We start from the raw sequence: 20538 nt of genomic DNA, 5'->3' as shown, positions 1-20538 counted from the left end.
CCCAACAATCACTGGGTGAGAGGAAGGGTACACCCTGGACAGATCAGCAGTCCATCACATGTTTCTATTGAAATATGTAAACATTAAAAAAAAAAAAGTATATAAAGGCAGAAAATGGAGTTTGAGCCTCAACTGTTCAACTGTCTGTCAAAACGGAGACGTTTGTTTCCATCTTAACAAACTATCACTGCACTTTGACTGTTAGTCAGACCATCATACACACTTTTTACATTTGACCAAAAAAGCAATAAGCTGGACATCTGGGATCTATTTTATAACATTTTTTCTTCTATCATTACATGTACTGTTATACATTTAATTTTTTTCTGCTTCTTCTTTAATTTTCTATTCGCTCCTTGTTGCTTTGACTCCAATATTTCTAAATCCACAGTGAACAAAATATTATTTTATCTAATCTTAAATTCTAATGAGCCTAAAAGCCAATATTGGTAAGGCAAATTCAAACCCCGTTTTGGCCATTGGCTGCCTTTTTGTGTTGTTCTTTATCCAGATGATAGCAAATTGCTTCAGTAATGTTGAGGCCTTGGCTTTGCGGAGGATTCAACCGTCCATCTGACCTGTTTCTGCTGATTTTCAGTCCAGTTGTTTGATTTTATTTACAGTTGTTTATTATTTATTTACAGTTCTATTACAGTGTATCGGTTCTGTTGTCTTACAGAACAAAATGTACAAACGTCACTTAAATAACTACAAACTGAAAAAAGTCCTAAATTAAAATTTGCTGAATTATAATTTAGTGAAAAGGGACACTGTTTTTGAACTATGGTTAAAAAGAATAGTTAAAAAACTGTTCCAGACAAATTAGAGAACTTTGTTGAAGAGCAATAAGCAAACAGGTGCAGAAGTCCAAGTAAAGGAAACACCCGACTACAGCGAATGCCTCATGGGTTTGTTCTGCAAAATACTAGTTTTTATATCCCATCATGTTTTTGTTTTTGTTTTTTTTTACGACCACAATTTAAAAGCAATATCAGGATTTAAATTAAATTTTTATTGATCATTTTTCTTGGTCAATTTTAATAAATTTCAATGATTGCTGTATTTTCCCCCCTTTTTCCAATGAGAGGGTGCCAAAAGCACAACTTTAGCATACCTCTGCCGTCTCCCTTCCTGACAAATGACTAAACAGCCAACCTTCCATGGAAACCGTTACAGATGAAGATTCAGTGAACAGCAGACAGGTCAGCTGAAGGTTTAGATGTATCTTAGGTCCTGCATCTAGTTTTGTGGAGTTGCTTTTCTCACTTCTTTACCAGACCACTTTCAGATACTGGTAAATTGCCGTAAATGTTTTGCTTTTTCAGGGCCTGACACCTCATTTGTCCTTCTCCAGTAAAGTTACTGCAACTTTTTTTTTTTTTTTTTTTTTTTAAAGTAAATACTGGGTTTAAGATATGTCCTATATTCAACCTATAGGTCTTTTGAAATCAGTATAATATTTAGTCGTTTAAACAGTGTTAACTTTTGCACTGTTAAATCAATGTGACAAAAGAAAATATGACCATGTGCTCTAAATGTGCCTAAAACTGGTTCTTTGCCAAGTCCACAATAAACACACACAAAAATGATTATTTCTTTGAGTTGACTGCCTTTTATATATTGTAATTATTCATAGATCAGTTTTAAGTGACATAATAAAACAACAAAAACATTCCTCTGAAAAAGGTCAGGTACAAGGACTGAAGCAAAAATGAGCAAAAACATCCAAAGGAAAACACAGAAAGCCACTCAGAAAGTTTAAAGAACCACAACCCAGGACCAAATCCGGTTCCTTCAAAACTAAACATGTTTAAAAGAAAAAAAGTTGCTGAAAACCTTCTGAAATAAGCCTAAACATCGGCTACATAAACCAGTCGAACAGAACAACATCTGCAGAAAGTAAAACTTTATCAACTTTTAATTTTTTTATGTTTTAAGCGTTTGCTTAAAACAACAGAAATAACCAGTTTAGCTCGCACACATCTTAAACAAGCCTCACGCACTGCTGGTTTCTGCCATTATCGTGCTTTTATTTTCACTCAACTGCATGTTGTGACATCTAATGCACAGACCATTAATAAACATGGCCAAAATGAATGTGCATTAAAAAAAGCTATATGAAAACATCCGCACATCCTGACAGATGCCAGCACGCACTTGTATGATATTTTGGCTTCACCTTATTAAAAGCAGAACAAAATGATGGTGATTTCTTCACATGTGGATCAAAGGTCTCACATGGAAGTGGGAAACATGCACATCTACATGATGGGTTTACTGCTTTAATGCAACTTTCTCTGGTATGTCCAGTGGCTTAAGATGACCGAGTTTAGCCAACATGGCTCACAGCCAGGTGGTGTAAAAACAGGCAAGTCATCGGTTTAAAAGTTCACTTCCTGCTCAGTCAATGGTGTCCTAACATTAGTAACATTTAGATTACTCATGCTGTTCTTGTCACTTGTGTCTTCAGAAGCTGTTATTTAGCAAAACTTACAGAATCTCACAAGACTTTTCAAACAAAAATGTAGGTTTTTACTCCATCAAGCTCTCACATTCAGCACTGTTCAACAACACAACGATCAAAACCCACATTTGGCCAAAGGACCAGCTCTCTGATGAATCATAATCTGACACTGCAATAATCACCGTCCCAAGTTACCATGGAGACAAAGACAGGAAATACAACAATGATTAACACACTACGTGAAAGACATATGTACCTCAGCTGGATATTTTACTACACTTTGAACTTGCGTGTGCTTACTTCTAAATGCACTACATGCTTTTTGTAAAAGAAATGTAAGAATGAGAGGGAGAAAAAATTGTGAAAACTAAGAGGGAAAGCAGAAGCGAAGGAGAGGGAGAGTAACAGTGGGTGAAAGGGAAAGAATGTTAGACAAAGGCCAGCACTGGTGAAAGAACGAGAAAAGAATGTGTGGTGGGAAAGCAACAAATGTTTTTAGAATTTGTTGTAATGAAAAGCACACATTTATACAGTCCTAGTATAATGTAGAACAATAAATTCTCTTTTTTTTTTATATTCTACAAACAGCATGACATCTGTCTTACACAGGCGGAGTACAACCATCAGGATCTGAGAAGCTGTTTGTTCAGCAACAGCAGAGAAACAACATAAAACCTTACCATGTTGAAGTATGAGCGGATCTTTGCTCCTTTGGCCAGGTCCCACACGATGCAATTCCCATCATGCCCAGCAGAGAACAGGATTCTTGGATCAAAGGGATGCGGCTCCAGGACGAACACCTCGTCCTCGTGACCCTGTCAACAAACAGGACGACAACAAACAAGCAAAGGTTTAAAAATTAGAGATTCTAAGAAGAAAAGAAAAGATAAGCGAGAGATTGTTTTAATGTTCTTTCTGAAAATTTGCAAAAGGCTAATTTGATATTCAAGACAAGCAGCTCACTGACCAACAAAACTCTCTTTACCAACATTTAGATTTTAGTTTTGTATTTTATTTACAAAAATACTGAAACATATCTGGTCACAAACGTATGTCGAACTTTAATCAGCATCACAATGTAGACAAAGTTAGAAGGAAAAAAAAAACATGATGAACTGATCAATAATGTGAAAACACAAGTTCGTTAATCAGTTTTATCTCAGAATGCATCAGCATTTACATGTCCCAGTGCTACGTACCATTAAGACATGTACCAAGTTCCCCGTGATGGAGTTCCACACCTTCAGCGTCAGATTATTAGCTGCTGTGATCACTGTGCTGTCATGGCGATCCCATGCTACCATGGTAACCTTCAGCTTAGTTACTTTGTCTTCAAGTGGTGGCGGGTTGTACTTCCTGAAATGGAAGATAAATATAGATTAATTTTAAGAGTTAATAACTGTTCACCTGTTTATTCCTACTAACCAACTTGTTCCGTTCACAAAGATTTTTTTTTTTAAGTTCCCTAATGAGGTGTGATAACTATCTGACAGTTTTGAAAATAAAAAGAAACATTTCAACAGCAGGAAACCTTCAAGAACTGGAACATTTGAGAGGGTTGTTTCCACAACATCATCTTGTTCCACATCAGAAACCAGCAGCTAAACTGTTCAGAGGTGAAAACGTCCTCCAAGTTTTTACTTGTTCCAAGAAGAAGGTATTTATGAAATTAGCCTGTACTTTCAGACTTCATGTAAGAATCTTCATGTAATTCAACCTGCTATATTTTAACTAGTATAAAGGTTAAGTTCAATCACCACCATTGCTTATAAAATTTGTAACTAACCTAGGATTGTTGTTATATTGGATGAGACATTTAGAAAAACCATATATTGAACACATGGGTGATATTGTGGATTCTCCAGCATCACTGCCATTTGGATTTATACCACTAACAGATAAGCCCAACACCAGTTCCACTTTCTCTGCTGAATAAAGTGTGTTTCCCACAATGAGCTACAAAAGACACCAACTGTTGTTGTGGTGTATGAAGCCCTTTAAACTTCAGAGGAAAAGCAGAAGATGCAGGGAGGATTTAAAAAAAACAAAAAAAAAAAAAACCAGGACATTTAAATGTCAAAATGCACCATTAGTCATCCTTTATATATATATATATGTTGGCCAAAGACCAGCATCTGTCCTCCTAAATCAGTTCATCCATCTTGATTTCTAAAGAGGCAAGTCAATAAACTACTTCCAAGTAACTCAACATTCCTCTGTTTGTTGTTAAATTTACAGCAGCAAAAACACACAAAGGAATAAGAAGTATCTGAGTAGTTTGAATATATATGAAGCTGATTTTTATCATCAGTACTGACATGTTTTTAGAGTTGTTCTTCTTAGTTCATTTCTTTTGGGTTTGTTGGGTGAGAGAAATGAACAGCTTGTGTCATCATTGATTCATTGTGTGAGACACCAGCAGTAAATCCAAACAGTCTCAAAAAGCAGTCAATTTATCTGTCACACATTTAATGACCAGTTTAAGACAAAAGAAATTAATTTTTTTACCAAATTCATGTTTAAAACTTTTTTTTTCAAGTTTTTTTGGTGAGTAAGGATTTAATTTGACATCACAAACTCAAGTGTCATCCTGATTTTCAGGTTTGAGCTTAATAGCATAAGTACACACACGCACACACTCATGCATACACACACTTACCCCGGTAATTTGGTCTGCATGTCCAGCAGAACGCTCCTCCAACCCTGAGGCTGCAGCTGCCAGATTCGAGCTGTACCGTCCCTGCTGCCACTCACAAACCTACAAGACAAACATGCACGAGAGCACAGATTCATGCCACCGGAAATAAACAGTTCTCATTCAGTTAACTAGAATACAATGGTTTCCTTTGCATTCCTGTACACCAATGATTGCATATGTACCCCCCCCCCTAACTCTTTTTTGCATAGATAGATCCATTTTCACTGCTTTAGATTACACCCACCAGTGAGAATTACAGCTGCACTGCATTTTCCTGCAAACACCATCTTGGTGAACGCAGCTCAGCACACAAAACACGTGTGTGTAAGTGTGAGAATAATATATTAAAACACGTGTTAGACATTAAGTAAAAGTGGTGTTTCTGCAGATACAATCATGTCACATTACAGCACCCTGAGGTTCCATTAAAAAACAAGCAATGCAGCGGTGGCGCACATAGAAAAATTAATACATACAAACACACACACACACACACACACAACCTGTGAAAACGTACCTGTCGCTGCAATGTGAAAATTGGATGCTGTCAACTTTGTCCTGTAAGAACAATATAACATAAAAAGAAGAAAGAGAAGTTAACCTATCCATTTCTACACAATATATGTATTACCTTAATAAAAAGGAAAAAAAAGAAAACTTTAAGAAAAAAATTATCAATAAATGCTGCAACAGAATATATAGAAATCTGAACATTATTAAGTAGTTTTAAGCTAAAAATAAATATAAGTCTTCATGATGACTCACAGTGTGGGATTCGAGTTCAGAAATCTTTTCTGGTTGACCTGATCCAAAGTAGTAGACCCTGATGATGTGGTCAGTGCTTCCTGTGGCGAGGAACATACCACCTGGATACAAACACACAAGTGTACCAGATTACTGTTAGAGTTTTTGTTGTTGACATCAATCTTATTAAAATTATTAGATTTACATGCATTATTGTTTTATAAAAGAAATGTGATTAGATTTAAAAAAAAAAAAGAAAAAAGACCGGAAAAAATTTAGTCCAAATAAAAAACAAAATGGGTAAGATTTTCCATGTTGGCTAATTAGCTGCCAATAGTAACATGGCTGAGTATGGAAAGGAGCATTTCAGAGAGGCAGAGCCTCTCCAATGTAAAGATGGCTAAAGGTTTGCCACTCCAGAACAAAACCAGTGGAACAATCTCAGAAAAATGTTTGACAATGTAAAATTTCAAATACTTTGATACAATCAAGTACAGTGTACAATATCATTAAAGATTTTGAGACTCAGGAGAAATCTCTGTATTCAGGGGAAAACAAACGAAGGCAAAAACTGTATGTTTATAATTCGGGCCATGAAGTAGCATTGTATTACAACCAATCATAATACTCCTCTTGAAATCACTGCACTGGCTCAAGAACATATCCAAACATCACTGTTTGTTAACATTTTACCCTGAAATCCACAAATGCAGGTTAAATCTCTATCCTGCAAAGAAGTAACCATAATGCAGACATGCTGCTGTCAATCAAAACTCATCACCTTGTTATCAATGAACAGTCTGCATCTCTGATCCAGATATTAGGCTGCATTAGTGCTTAAGTTCATTTGCAACTGTAGTCTCTAGGCTACCATTTCAATGCAATGGTCAAAGATCTCAGTTTCAACATCTGATATGTTGTTTATGTTTATAGGGGGGAAGAAAATATTGGTTTATGAGAGTTGCAAATACTTGCATTTGGTTGTTTTTCTTCTTCTTCTTCTTTTCTACACAGTGTCTGAGATTTCTTTGGTCTTGGAGTTGTGAATGTTCAGGCTCAGTACTATTAAAATGTACGAACAGGTAAACCTAAGGGGTCTATATACAGTGTACACTGAAAAACTGGGAGCATCTCTGAGTGTAGCTGCCTACTGTGCAAAATCTTCACTCAATCTGTGCACATGTTTTCAGTTAGATGACCATTTCTCCTCAATGCTTTAAAAGTGACCATGAAATTAAAATTTGCATTCACCTGCACTGAAAGAGGAGCAGATCATCTGGACACCAGGCCTGGACCGCTCTGTGAATTTACTGGGCCTCTGGCTGCACACACAAAGAATATCAAACCGGCATATAGTTAAAAATCAATGTATAGATTAAAATAATAACACTTAAACTAATAAACACACTGATTTTTAATTTCAACATATAATTTCGACATTATTCTTACTTCTTTCGTAAGATATTAACAAGCTGCTTGATACAAAAACTGTGAAAGTCACTTGTGCAGGTGAGACTGTGTGCATATTATGTCTTGTGTTTTTCTCACCCAAACTTGAGCGTGCGAGCATCCCACTGCCAGAAGCAGATGGTGCCATCGGCTCCGGTAGAGGACAGGTAGCGCTTGGAACCACTACAGAGAGGTGAAAACTGCAAACACAACCAGATCAAGGTTAAAATAAGCAAAGGGAGCGAGCAACTCAAATCTCTAACGCTGTACTGAAAATAATAGAGCCTGCACTTTAATGAATTGGTAAAGTGATCATTAAAACAAAAAAAACCAAAAAAAAAAAAAAACCAAAAAAAACTATGTGGGGTTATAATACACAGTTGCACAAATTAAAAATCAAACAAAACATTAAAAAAAAAAAAAAAGGGCAAATGTTAAAACATCAATTAAGAGCAAAATGTACAAGTAAAGCAGATAATCCCATTGTGTTGAAGATGACCACTGCTGTTACGAGGCAATAAATGAACCCCACTGTTGATCTTGTTGATATTTTTAAAATATACATATTATATATGCATTCAAACTTATTGCATTGAAGAGCTGCAGCCTGTGTTTGTGAGACGGTCAGTTAACCAGGTGAGCTGAAAACCACCCAGGTTTATTCAGATTTCATCTCTTTAACATTCCCTGCTTTTAAGGTCACAACAAACTTAATCGCCTTATGTTGTATTCAGACAACTATCAACCATAATGGTGCAAATATATGCATTGTACTACATAATGAATAGCAAATAAGTAAATTGTTGTATAGTTCTTATAAACACCAGTTCAAATCTTCAAAACATGTAAATCCAGAAGTGAAATCCTGCTGATGTTTGTTTTTCACTTCCCAGGGAGCAATGTGCCACGGAAAATATTTACACAAGTCCTTCAGTAACTCCAAGAAAAGATTGTGCTTTGGGAACTATAGAACAAACACCAGCATGATGACTTTAAACCCTGGGCCCTTCCTACGAAGGTGTAATTATTTCATTTGTAAAAAGAAAAACAAAATACATGTCTTCAAAATGATGCATATACACTGAAAATAAAAATCCATATGATTTAATAGCATATTTTTTTTAGCCATAAAATGATAATGAAAACACATAAGCTATGACTAAAAGGGTCGTGTAATTACTTCCCATCAGATTTCCTTACTGTTGTGATACCCAGTAAGTCTAAATAGTGTAAATATATGCTTAAACAAGCAGATAGGTGGCTTTTTAAAATCAGACACAGACAAGTCCCCACACCAACACCCCTCATACCTGCAGAGAGGTAATGGACGCTGCGTGTCCCTCCAGTACCGCCAAAGGGGCGCAGGTCTGTAAACACCACACTCTGATGGTCTTGTCACAGGATCCTGCAGCAATCATTGTGTTCTCGTAGCTGACAGCCATGTCGGAAATCTCGGCGGCGTGGCCCCGCAGGGTCGCCAGCAGACGCCCGTCATCTGTTCCCCAGATCTTCACGAGGCAGTCATCTGAGCCCTGGAGAGAGACAGAGAGCATGTCGACGTGACAATGAAAAGAGGGAGACGACAACAATTTGAGACAGACCGAGATGCGGCGTGTAAAACATTTAAACTTGTTCCAAAAAGACGACAAATACTGTATATCTGGGTGCACTTAAGCTTTCAGCTGTCAGACTGAGAAAGTTAAAAGGAATGGGATTCATGATTAATTTGTTTTGTGCCAACAACGGTTTTTTCCAAGGTATGAGACTTTCAGTGTATTTACCTGCATGAAGACAGATTACTCATCCATCCATTAGTAATACCACTCATTCCTATACAGGGTTGCGGGAAAACTAAAGCCTATCCCAGCAATTAGCAGGCGAGAAGCAGGGTACAAGCTGGAAAGGTCACCAGTCTTTGGCAGGGCCAAAACAAAGAAAAACAACCATTGACACTCCCTTCCAGGTAAAATGAACTTAACTGAACTGATTATTAACATTAATAAAAGAAAAATGTTTTAACTGGCTTGAAAATGTCTGACAAACAGCAAACAGACAAATTAATGTGGAAATTGCTACTTTGCTACGAGTATAAAGTAGTAAACTGAACTTGATTATAATGAACTATAATAAATGAAAGTAATTTATTGGACTTAGATTCAACTTATTTACACTTTCTGTAAAATACTCTACAAGAATATTATTTCTGTAGGAAATTATAAATCAAATGATTGAGTATCCTGCACATACACACACAAGCAGAACACACATTTAAGAACTCAAAAGCTGTATTTCTTTACACAAGCTAGAGTTAAGTAAAACTGGAACAAAACAAGCACAAGTACACCTAGCAAAAATTATGTGACTTCACGTTGACAGCTGGTGTAATTCTGAGCTGCTGTAAAACTCATCAAAAACCGTCAAACAATGCAACCGTTAAGTTGTTTTACACTGATGGAGCGTGCAGAGAAATGTTTCAACATGAAAAAAGAAAAAAAAACAAAAACAAATCTGCTGGCTTAACTAACCACGTTTTCAGTACCAGTGTGAGACGAGTTAGTTTCCCTTTTTTCTGGATTCTGTTCAGTCCAGATGAAATAAAGCAGAACTGAATCCAAGACAACAAGACAGGAGAGGAGCATCAGTGTATCAGCAGAGACTAAGAAATCAGAAGTGTCTGATTTAGACAAAAACTCAGCCAACACAAGCAACATCAATGCATTAAAAAAAAAAAAAAAAGATAAAAAGGAAAATGATTAATACTACATACTACATATAAGGATTGCCCAATAACCCGATTGCTGGGATAGACTCCAGCTTCCCGCGACCCTGAACTGGGCCGAGCGGTTTATAAAGTGAATGGATGGGACATTTAAGGAGAGAAGAAAAAGAAAAAAAAAAAAAAAGACGATAGCCCACAGCCAGCTCAACAACATCTCTAAAATCTCTGTTGAAGATCAAGAGTTCAATCAAGACTCAAAATCCGCCTTCAGGCGCTCAGCTGAGAATTTCTGGCTGGGCTCCAGCTTGCTGGGGGCTTCAAATGTTTTGTGATTCAACGTGGTGCCATCCATCCATCTGTGGCTTGATTAAAATCGCAAAACAATTCTCCAATCCAACAGGTAGCCAGCCCCCCCCCCCCACACACACACACACACACACACACTTCAGGTTGCAATATTTATAAATTTTACATCTGAAAAGCATTTCTGTGAAAAGTCAGAGTGTCGGTATAGCTTCTATTTGTTAACATGACTGGAGCTGCAAACGGGATGAAGATGGTTGTAAATAAGGTTCCAGGTTTGGAAAAGGAAAAGAGAAACGTAACCTTCCTGCTGTAGAGGTGATGTTAACTGCAGTTGGAGACCTTTAATCCATTCCAAGTTGTCTCAATTTGTCATTTCCGATGACCGCGATAATGAATTCCTACTGAGCTGTATTATGCAAATCAATAGAGTTGTCTGAGACTCAACGGCCAAACCAAACCCACATGCACGTGCTCATTAAACGCAATGATCACAGAGAATGTTCAGCCCACATAAAAGTCAATCACAATATTAAAACACAGCCGCACCAAAACCTTAGCAAAAACGACTGAAGAGATCTAAAAATAAGATGATATATAAATAAAAGTTATGTCGCGATGAGAGGAGACGGCAGGGGAGAAGAAGGTAGAAAAGGAAAAAAGTGAGAGACCAAGAATGAATTTTAATGCTGGCACTTAGCCAGCACCTCAGAGGAAACATTTTCTCCAGTTATGATGAGAAATAGCACCAAGAGGGAGGGGGTGAGAGAGGGAACAAAAGGAGGGGCAACACGGGATAAGGAAGTGGGGGAGAGAAAAAGAGGGAGAGATACCAGAAAGAGAGACGGAGAGCGTCAATCTAAGCCTACCCTTCCCTCCCTCGCAGCAGCCAGCCATTTGTGGAGATTTAGGGAGTGAAAGCTGAAAATGGTGTAAAGCAGCAGGCAGTGTTTGACTCAAGGATCCAAACACAATGATGGCAACATCATACCAACATTATCTTAGTGTTTGGTCAATATCTGACATAAAAAAAAAGGAAAATATATTTCTATAACAGCTGCTTTGCACAATAATACAACCAGAATAAAGATTTAGGAAGTTCTGTTTCCATCTTTTCATTAAAAACACAATCTTTCCTAAAAAAAAAAAAAAAGCTGCTTCATCTCTTTCTCTTACATCTTCAAACTGTGAGTCAGAGCACAGTATCCAATCTCTGTCAGGTAAACACTAATTACCGCCTACTACAACTGTTACAGCAGGTTATACAGATGTTTAAATGCAGAACTCAGCGAAACACAATGCAACGATCAAACACATACACACACACACACAGCACACAAGAGGTGACTGAAGGAAACACCACAATCAGCACAACTTAGCACCGCTAAATTCAGGCTCCAGGGACACCATGAACAAAAAAAAAAAAATTAAAAAAAAGACACAAAAACTGTAGCCTTACAGTGAAAATACGTCGCCCCGTCCGGTCAAAGGTCACACAGTACACTGACGACAGGTGTCCCAAGATCCTCTTGTGCATCTTCATGTGTTGGTACACAGCCGTGGGCACCAGCTGCTGCAGACGGTAGGAGCCATTTAGCCGCCGGCTGTAGCTCGTCTCCACTGGACGCAGAGTAAACAAATAGAAATATTAAGCATGCAGAGAAAATGTCTGTGATACACTGACAGCTTAGAATATGAATATATATCTCTACCTATGTTGGGTGGGCTCCCATATATAATAGGGGGCTCGGGTGGTCTTCCACAATGCAGTGCAGCCAGTGCTGAACCCTTCCACACGACATGTTTGCAACCTGCAAAAAGATGAACAAACATTCGTACTGTTGCATGTGCTTTAGTTTAAATAGCTGCATAACAGCAGTTCATGCACGGTAGGGCACATTCACTCACTCTTGCTGGTGCGGAGGAGATTCTGGCGGCCAGCCCCCAGAAGGCTGGTGAGTCCAGGCACGCTGGCAGGGACCTCCCTCTCCAGCAGAGGACAGAGTCTGGTGCACACCTGTAGCAGGTGGTCTGGAGTGATGTGTCTGTAGAGTTTCACCTGAACACAAGCATATATCCTGGGTAAAGCTGCAGTCGGCTGACCAGAAAACAGCAATCATTGTCAGCAGATTGGTAGAAAAGAAAACTGGAGGGATGAGGGACGAATGTGTTTTAGATAAACTCTTCTGTTGCAACTAAACCCTGAAGGAAGTGGTGAGAAAAATCTTCCTGTAAAGATAAAAATGGAACCAGGCTGTCAGCACTAAAGCTGCAAATAGAAAATAATTTTTCTAATGAATGAATTTGATAGTTATTTTTAAAGGTGGAGTATGTAAGATTTTCAATATTTTCTAAATAAATTAACTAATAAAATAACTACAATCATAATTAGATAGTTTTTTTTAAACATGTAGGTTCCAGTCTGTCCATATTTGACGTGTTATTAAATTACAAGTTTAATTAATGACAAATGACAAAAAGCACTTTTTTTTTTTTTTACTGGTAGGCAAACATTTAGGAAGGGTCTTTGTCATTAATTAAACTTGTAATTTAATAACACATCACATATGGACAGACTGGAACCTACATGTTTAAAAAAAAAAACTAATTATGATTGTAGTTACTTTTTTAGTTAATTTATTTTGAAAATATTGAAAATCTTACATGCTCCACCTTTAAAACTTTAGGAAAACATAAGAAAGCACATAACTTTGGACTGCAGAAGAACTACTTTTTTAAAAATGTTAAAAATATTTAAAATCCATTATATATGTGTAATAATCACAAACTACAGAAACATTTACAGAACAGTTTGTTTCACTGTCCCACAGATACATTATTATTTATGAGGAAAAAATGGGATTACAGGTAAAACAAGTGAATATTTTTTTAGATTTGCTTAGAAAGAATCAAATGACTTGACTGATTTTCTCAGTTTTGATCAATCTCTAAAAAAATTAAATAGCAGAAAATGTTAAACAACCAACCTGAAAGCAAAGGGTAAAAACTGATCGCTCCTCTCATCACTTTCAGTTCTGCATTCTTCATTCACAACTTTTTGAAGCCAAATTAGATGCTGAAACTAAAACCTTGCTTGAAAAATTGCATCCTTTCCTTTAATGAGTATCCTTTTTTTTTTTGTTTTGCTGTTGTTGTTTGTATTAATATGCCATTATGGATGGAAATTATTCTGAATAAATCTGTTTAAAGGAATAAAAAGAATGGAAACCCCTTTAAACCAGATTGAATTATGCTCTAAAATACACACACACACAAATCATGAAGACATCTTATCGATTAGTATATAAAAATGACAACTGCTCAGCATTCATCAGCCTTTTATCACATAAACGACATCAAAAATGAAAGGACTGGTGTTTCAAAGATTTTCACAAGCTCATGATTAGAAAAGCGAGTTTGTTTATTCAGAATTAAGATGCTCTTTAAAATTCTGCATCAATAACTATTCTGAGGGATTCCCCAAAAATAAAACCATCAAGTTTAATAAAGACTAATAATTAATTACTTTACCAATAATGAATCACAATCACGCTGAAAACGCAACCTCCAATTAAACAGTGAGGGATAATTAAAATATCTGTAAAAATGTAGAAATATATCCAAGGGCAAAATATATTCCCTCTTCTCTACAGGACTACAGCTGCAGATGACAGCGGCAAGGAGCAGAGGGGGTGTGGCACGCAACATAAGCATGAGGCAGAAAGAAACCCACACTGTTATAAACAGTGTGTCACCGATTCCACTGACACACACTTGGGGGGGGGGGGGGGGCACTCTTACATGGCCTACTTTGGAAATAAATACACACACAAGACTGAATGATGTGAAGAGCACGCGATACACCACAGGATGAAAAGGAGAAGAATGCAGCAGTGTGTGTGTGTTTATTTCAGGAAGCAGGATCGCTTCAGATGTGTTCATAAACACACTGCAATCAGCTCTGCGTCAGTCACATCTGATTTAAGCACCTTTCCACTGACGCTTTAAATGCTCTCGTTTTCTCCATCAATAACTGGTGGTGACAATAACTCTTATTCTCTTTCTCTGTTCCACACACACACAGACACACACGCTCACACACAAAATTAATGACCCCTTAATTGCTTTCAACATCCTTGCTGGCTATGGAGACGTGATCAGTGTTAATAAGCACATATAACAGCACAAGCCACATTTCAAGAGCAAAACACAGAAATACTCATGGAAATTATTCCTGCATTAATTTGCTCCATTTTCTTTGCTTCTCAAAGATAATGGATCACACTCCTCCAGCCACAGTTGCAGCACCAGAGTTCACACGCTGTTACACACACACCACTGCAACTTACACTCTTAAATATCACCTTGCTTTCTAATACGCTCTTAAATGTATTTTGCCCAATAAATACAAACATATAGTATTTAATTTAACATATGTGAACTGAAATACCCTGCGATGTTTAAATAAATCAATACTGACAACAATAAAATATATATATATATATATTAGACGATGTAAATATAAATATATATTTTTTAAAAATATTTCTTCTTTCTTTCAAAAAATAAACCCATATTACATGTCATGTTGTTGTCCCGATTGTTTTTTTTTTTTTTTTTTAATTTATTTGGCATATAAAAACCTATCAAACATCTAATTAATCCGCCTTAATTAATTAGCCACTATTAATGCTGTTAATTACAACAATATCATTGAAGTCGGCGTTTATTCTTCAATGCGGCCCAACCCCCTTCTGTAAGCAGCGGTCATATCCGACCACAACCGCTAAAAAAAACACCCGATACCCCGGCGCTTCGCCTCCTCCACTCCCCGTTCCCGTTTAGCATAATTAAACCCCCCCATCCGCAGTTTTATTTTCGTTATTTTCCCTAATACGACAAATTACGCACAATAGACAGGAGGCAGGCTGCACGTTTGGGGAAGGGAGGAGGAGGAACGGAGAGCCCCACGAGCCAAGCAGGAAGAGAGAGAGAAAAAAAAAAAAAGATGAAACGCAGCTGGCTAAAGACGCAATAATTTCTAAACATCTATACATTAACATGCTACTCAAGCTCGTGCCGTCGTGGATGCTCGTCGATTTAGGTTTGTGGATGTGAGCGCGAAACTGTGCACTGAAAACGCGCTTTTTCTTAAAAGCTCCGTTGAGCCACGTGTCACTATCTTTTATTTTTTTTTTACTGCTCAAATTAAACTTATAAGATCTCAAAAGATAAATAAAAACAGCACGGCGCGGTTTAACCAGTCTGGCTAAGAAGCTAAATGTGTAAGCTGTGATGAATTCTCTCCACGCCCCCATGCGTAAAGGACGCGTCCAGCCGAGCCCCTGTTTGTTTACGTACAAAAATTAGCGCTTCAATTAATAGCTCGATTGTGAGAAGTTACCTCTCATCTCCACATGTACTGATCTCCCTATTTCCTTCCGCTTGCGTTTTGGAGCAATCTCCCAAAAAGTGCTCGGAGAAAAAAAAATAAAAAAATAAAAAATAAATCCCTTTACTGCTGAGCCTCAAATGGCAGCTGCAACTCTAGCCTTACTCAATCTGCTGTTTATATTCCTCTGTAAAAAGTCCGTTTTTTTTTTTTTTCTTTACTCTTGTCCCCCTGTGTGTTTTCAACCCATGCACACAAATTATGCTTCTTGCAGGACAAGAGCGCCTCCATCTCTCTCTGGCTTGTGGCGCAGGGAGTCCCTCCTCCGGATCCTGGCGCTCTTACACCACAACACTCATGACGTATCAACATTTCACACACAATTTTCAACAACTATTAAAAACCTTTAGGACTTGCATGGCACCAAACTCGCACACCATGCCGCACAGGAGCTTGGGACCTGACCCCCATTTGGTGCTGCAAAACAACCCCCAAACATTCAGCCAACTCGCCTTTTTTTTTTTTTTTCTCCACCACCTGATTTAAAAATTGCGGGAAATTCAATTTTTATTTTGCTCTCTAAAAACTTTTTCCTCAGTTATAGAGCACCCTTACCAAATTTTCGTATGTCCCGGGGTGTTCCAGTCCTGTCCAGTCCAGCCTTTTGGGCAGCAGCTGAGATGGAAAAATAGTGTCGACAGTGATCATCCAGTTCATGTATGTATCAAGTGATGTTTTAAAAGAGTAAATGATAAATCAGAGTAAAAGCAACATGACAAAGTACAGTGTGGAGAGATGCATCTCTCTCTCGTAGTGCTGACTGCTTACCTCCTTCTCCTCCACCTCCCTTATCAGAGTCTGAAAATAGGATAAAAAAAATACACAAATTACACCTCGTGACATTATCGGACATATTATAAATTATCCTAAAATGTAAAAACACCAACCTCGGCTGCTTTTTGGCACGGTCCAGCTTCTAGAAATCGGGCTATTAGGAAGTACAGTTCTAGTATGGTTGGAGGGGGAGAAGAGGACGGGAGCTGCGTTAGAAGAGGGCACCGAGGAAATTGGGGGGGATATTAAAACAACCATGACATATTTTCCGTTCTCCTTTACTCACCAGAAGTCAACTGCGCGGTGTGTGTACTGTCTGAAGCCATTTTGGTGTTGTTTGCCAGGGCAGCGCCAGAGCCTGCGTGCTGGGTCTAGGTGGCTGCCCTGTAGCTGTCACTGTTTATCCACCAGGAAGAGGCTGCCTCCATTCAGCCTCGCTCACACATAGTCCCGGCTGCGTCGACGATTCCTCCGCGAAGCGCCAATTAGTGCGGGGTGCACTCTTTCCCGTTCAATACACCGTGTTCTTACGGAAGAGAACGAACTGTTGAAATATAATTGTACTGAATGTTACTCGGGGTGAATTTCTTTTGCGTTTAGGTTGCTGTAGGAGTATGTTTGCTTAAATCCCCCTCCCCCTCAAAGCGCAAGTCCTTTGCGGAAGCATACATGTCTCACGCCCGCCTCTGTCGAAGGGAGGAAGAAATGGCAGCCTGCTAAAGGAGAGGACACATTGCGGCAGCATGGCTGTTACTTTGTATCAAGATTATATTTGCAGTATTTTTGTAAATTAAAGTAGCACAGCTCTTTTTTTCCTTTCTCTAGTTTAAAGCTCGTTGTTGCAAAACGTAGTCCATGCTAGATTTTTTGTTTTTTTCTAAATGTGTATCTGCGGATGTAAAATATGGCTCCCGTGTTTGTGAGGGATTTACAACCGATCTGTTTCAGCTATGTTTAAGCTTAACAATACAGCTAGTTAATTGTATTAAAGCGGTGAGGTGGCCTCGCTTGTTGTGACCCCTCTTGTGTAACTTCATGTGTAGCTAACACACCCACTCTCTCTGAGCTGTTTGGTGGGGAAGTCGTCCATTTCTCTTCCAAATATTGCCAGGCAGTAAAATGGGGGAAGGGTTGGAGAAAGAAAGGGGAATGCAGCTTAATGAATGAAACCCCCTGAGTTAAGGCAATTTAATGGCCACGGAGACACTGATGCTAGATAGGCCATCATGCTAGATTAGTAAGGAAATGCATAACAGCACACCCACTCTCAACACTTGACAACTGATAAAAAGGAAACATGTTAGTTTTGACCATAAATGTATCATTTTTGTGTACAGGTAACATAACCTAATTTAATTTTAATCAAACAGCAGGTAACTAAGATAAGGATCCTGTCTATTTCTTTGAGAACTTGTAAAAAAAATATGCTTTATTTGATGCAAGAAATCGCTTAACTATGGGCTCTTTTTTCATATTTATGGGGTGCTATTTTGATGTTTATTAAATGGAAACCTTTTTTTGCATAAAGCTAAGATACTGAGAAAACCTTTAACATATTATTTTAATGGAGATGTTCATGCACCTATGAGTAACCAAAGTGTTTGTTTTTTATCTGAGCACAGTTGTACAGAGATTTATATCAGTCAGTTAACCAAAAAAGAAAAACTTTGAGAACTTTATTTTTAACACCGGATTAAATAACTTGAATGCACCAACATTTTTCTCAGTAAATGTAATTCTAGTGGTGCTATTGACATAAGATTATTTTTCATCAGATGTTACCAACAACCCAAGTGTGATCAATTTAAATAACACATGACGAAGTGAGATGCGAAAGAACAAACAAGTCAGCAGCTGAAGTCTTGTAGCCTGGTCTGGTTCAGTCCTGACTGACTGCCTTTAAAGATGTCTTATTACAGCATATCACAATGGGTGAAAGTAAACAGCTCACACGACCTTTAACAACTTTATTGATGGCTTTTTTTTTTTTTTTACAAGATTTCTAATCATTTGAATGTTCTATTGAATACTCTTGGCCTCACAATGTTGGGGGCATATCAGGTTTGGGGAACTTCATTTTACCATAAACTGGACACAACTAAGTACTCCGCACAAGATTTCTGACTGGAGTGAAAAGTAGAGTTGTCCAAGAGGGCAACTTTTGAAGGGCGTTAGAAAGACCTGAAATTGATAGATAAATTCTTTTGTAAAGAAAATTAAGCAATTGACTCAACAGCCATGGTCTGCACGCTGACCTTGCAAGACTCTATTGCTGAAGAAAAAAAGCATGTTGAAGCTCATTTAGAAGTTTGCTTAGTAACATTTGAACAAACCTGGAAAATACTGGGAGAAAATCTGGTCAGATGAGATGAAAATTATTCACTTAAAATGCCATAATGCCAAAAATATATGGAGGATGAGTGGCATTGCTTATCATTCCATAATTACAAAACCAACAGTAAAGTTTGGAGGTGTGATCATGTGGCAGTGGGATGTTTTTCTGTAAATGATCCTGTCCAACTTAGCATAGGTGGAAAGGAAGGATGATGACGATTAAAAGAAGGGAGGACTTCTGAGGAAGACAATGTTTCCAAACACAAAGCTGCAATCCCGCAACTAGAATCCAACTGAATATTTATTGAAAGAACAATAGATCAGAGTTCAGAGAAAAGGACCACATAACCTTTGAGATATAAAGACTGTGTGGAAGAAAGGGTCAAAATCACACCTGAGCAGCACATTTCACTCATTTCTCCATACAGAAGGCATCTTGAAACTGTCATTGTCAACAAAGGCGTTTGTGTGATTTCTATTAATTTAAATAAAGACGTACAACACATTTTTCTGTTATATCATTGCACCTCACATTATTTTATGTGAAAATGTGTCTTTGTTTCTTTTCATGTAATGATTACCTGGTTTGTTTCCAACATTTAGTGAAAATCTCATGTCAATAGCCCAGTTAAAAATGTATTTACTGAGTTAAATGTTAATGTGTTCTGTAATTATTTTACCCGTTGCATAATCTATGTTAGAGGAAACATTCATAACTTAGTTGTGTAGTTTAAAATCCTAAAGATTCACATAGAAGAAATTCTTCTTTGCTTTATAGGCATTAAAACTCCCCAAGTCTGTCCCTTGTAGCTTAAAGAGTGCCATTTCGATAAATACATGTAATAGCAGGAATTTATGCTAACACTGTGCGTAAACATGATTTGATAAAAAAAAAAAAAAAAAACTAGGAATAGATGCATTAAAAAATTTTTAAAAAGCTAATATGTAAATTTTAAGTTAATTTATACATTCAAGGTATAAGTTCAAATAAATAATGTTTAGGTGTCTTCAAGTGGGAATCGAGACTTGTTTACTACAATAAATTGTTTAGAAGATGGCAATTGTAGTTTGTCTGGAGGGATGTGTCCAGATTTCTTGTTGAGATTTTCAGCAAAATGGACAAATTTTTTTCCAGCAAAAAAAGTTTTTCGATGAAAGCACACTCTTTAAAAGTTCTGCGTTAATGGTGTCTTCATGTTAAGCGTGGGGCCAGAGGGTTAGCCGGCTGGGAGGCACAGTCCATCCAAGATGCAACTGGCTGTTTTATGTCAACACTACCTTGTTTTTTTTTTTCCAATATTACACAACATTTATAAAGCTATGTCTCACCAGCATCATACATGTGTGATAATATTTGTCAAATTATTTTCATTTCATTAGGATGATATAAAATTCATAGATGTGACAGCTGAAGTGACCAATAATTCTGAAAAACACAGATAAACCTTGTGCTTTTGCTCAAAACAAGTTTTTAATTAAGTATAACTCCAAATTATGCATGCTTGCTTTAAAAAAGAGGTTTAATTTGCATGTCACCCTATCCCCAGTCTGTACCCCTGCCTACTCTAATTAAAGATGTTCAAGACACACCTCTGCTTCAT

At 37.5% G+C, this 20538-nt stretch overlaps 1 protein-coding gene across 1 annotated transcript in view; it reads right to left on the bottom strand.

Moving 5' to 3' along the window:
- phip (PHIP subunit of CUL4-Ring ligase complex) overlaps window positions 1–17029 on the bottom strand; it is a 34240-nt gene extending 17211 nt beyond the window's left edge. Inside the window, exons 1-15 of the mRNA XM_079255268.1 lie at window positions 16890–17029; window positions 16717–16775; window positions 16598–16627; window positions 16385–16444; window positions 12286–12436; window positions 12090–12188; window positions 11837–11997; window positions 8666–8887; window positions 7455–7555; window positions 7158–7228; window positions 5928–6028; window positions 5680–5720; window positions 5124–5222; window positions 3664–3820; window positions 3145–3279 (exon numbers count right to left, since the gene is read on the bottom strand). Of these exons, the coding sequence (XP_079111394.1) occupies window positions 3145–3279; window positions 3664–3820; window positions 5124–5222; window positions 5680–5720; window positions 5928–6028; window positions 7158–7228; window positions 7455–7555; window positions 8666–8887; window positions 11837–11997; window positions 12090–12188; window positions 12286–12436; window positions 16385–16444; window positions 16598–16627; window positions 16717–16775; window positions 16890–16929 (1527 nt within the window). The 5' untranslated portion in view covers window positions 16930–17029. The remainder of the gene's footprint in view (window positions 1–3144; window positions 3280–3663; window positions 3821–5123; window positions 5223–5679; window positions 5721–5927; window positions 6029–7157; window positions 7229–7454; window positions 7556–8665; window positions 8888–11836; window positions 11998–12089; window positions 12189–12285; window positions 12437–16384; window positions 16445–16597; window positions 16628–16716; window positions 16776–16889) is intronic.
- Between the last annotated feature and the right edge of the window lie 3509 nt (window positions 17030–20538).

Source organism: Telmatherina bonti (genome assembly GCF_933228915.1).
Source record: "Telmatherina bonti genome assembly, chromosome: 16".
NCBI classification, from domain to species: domain Eukaryota; kingdom Metazoa; phylum Chordata; class Actinopteri; order Atheriniformes; family Telmatherinidae; genus Telmatherina; species Telmatherina bonti.
The sequence above is the reverse complement of the archived record's forward strand: the minus strand, read 5'-3'. Positions and strand labels throughout refer to the sequence as shown.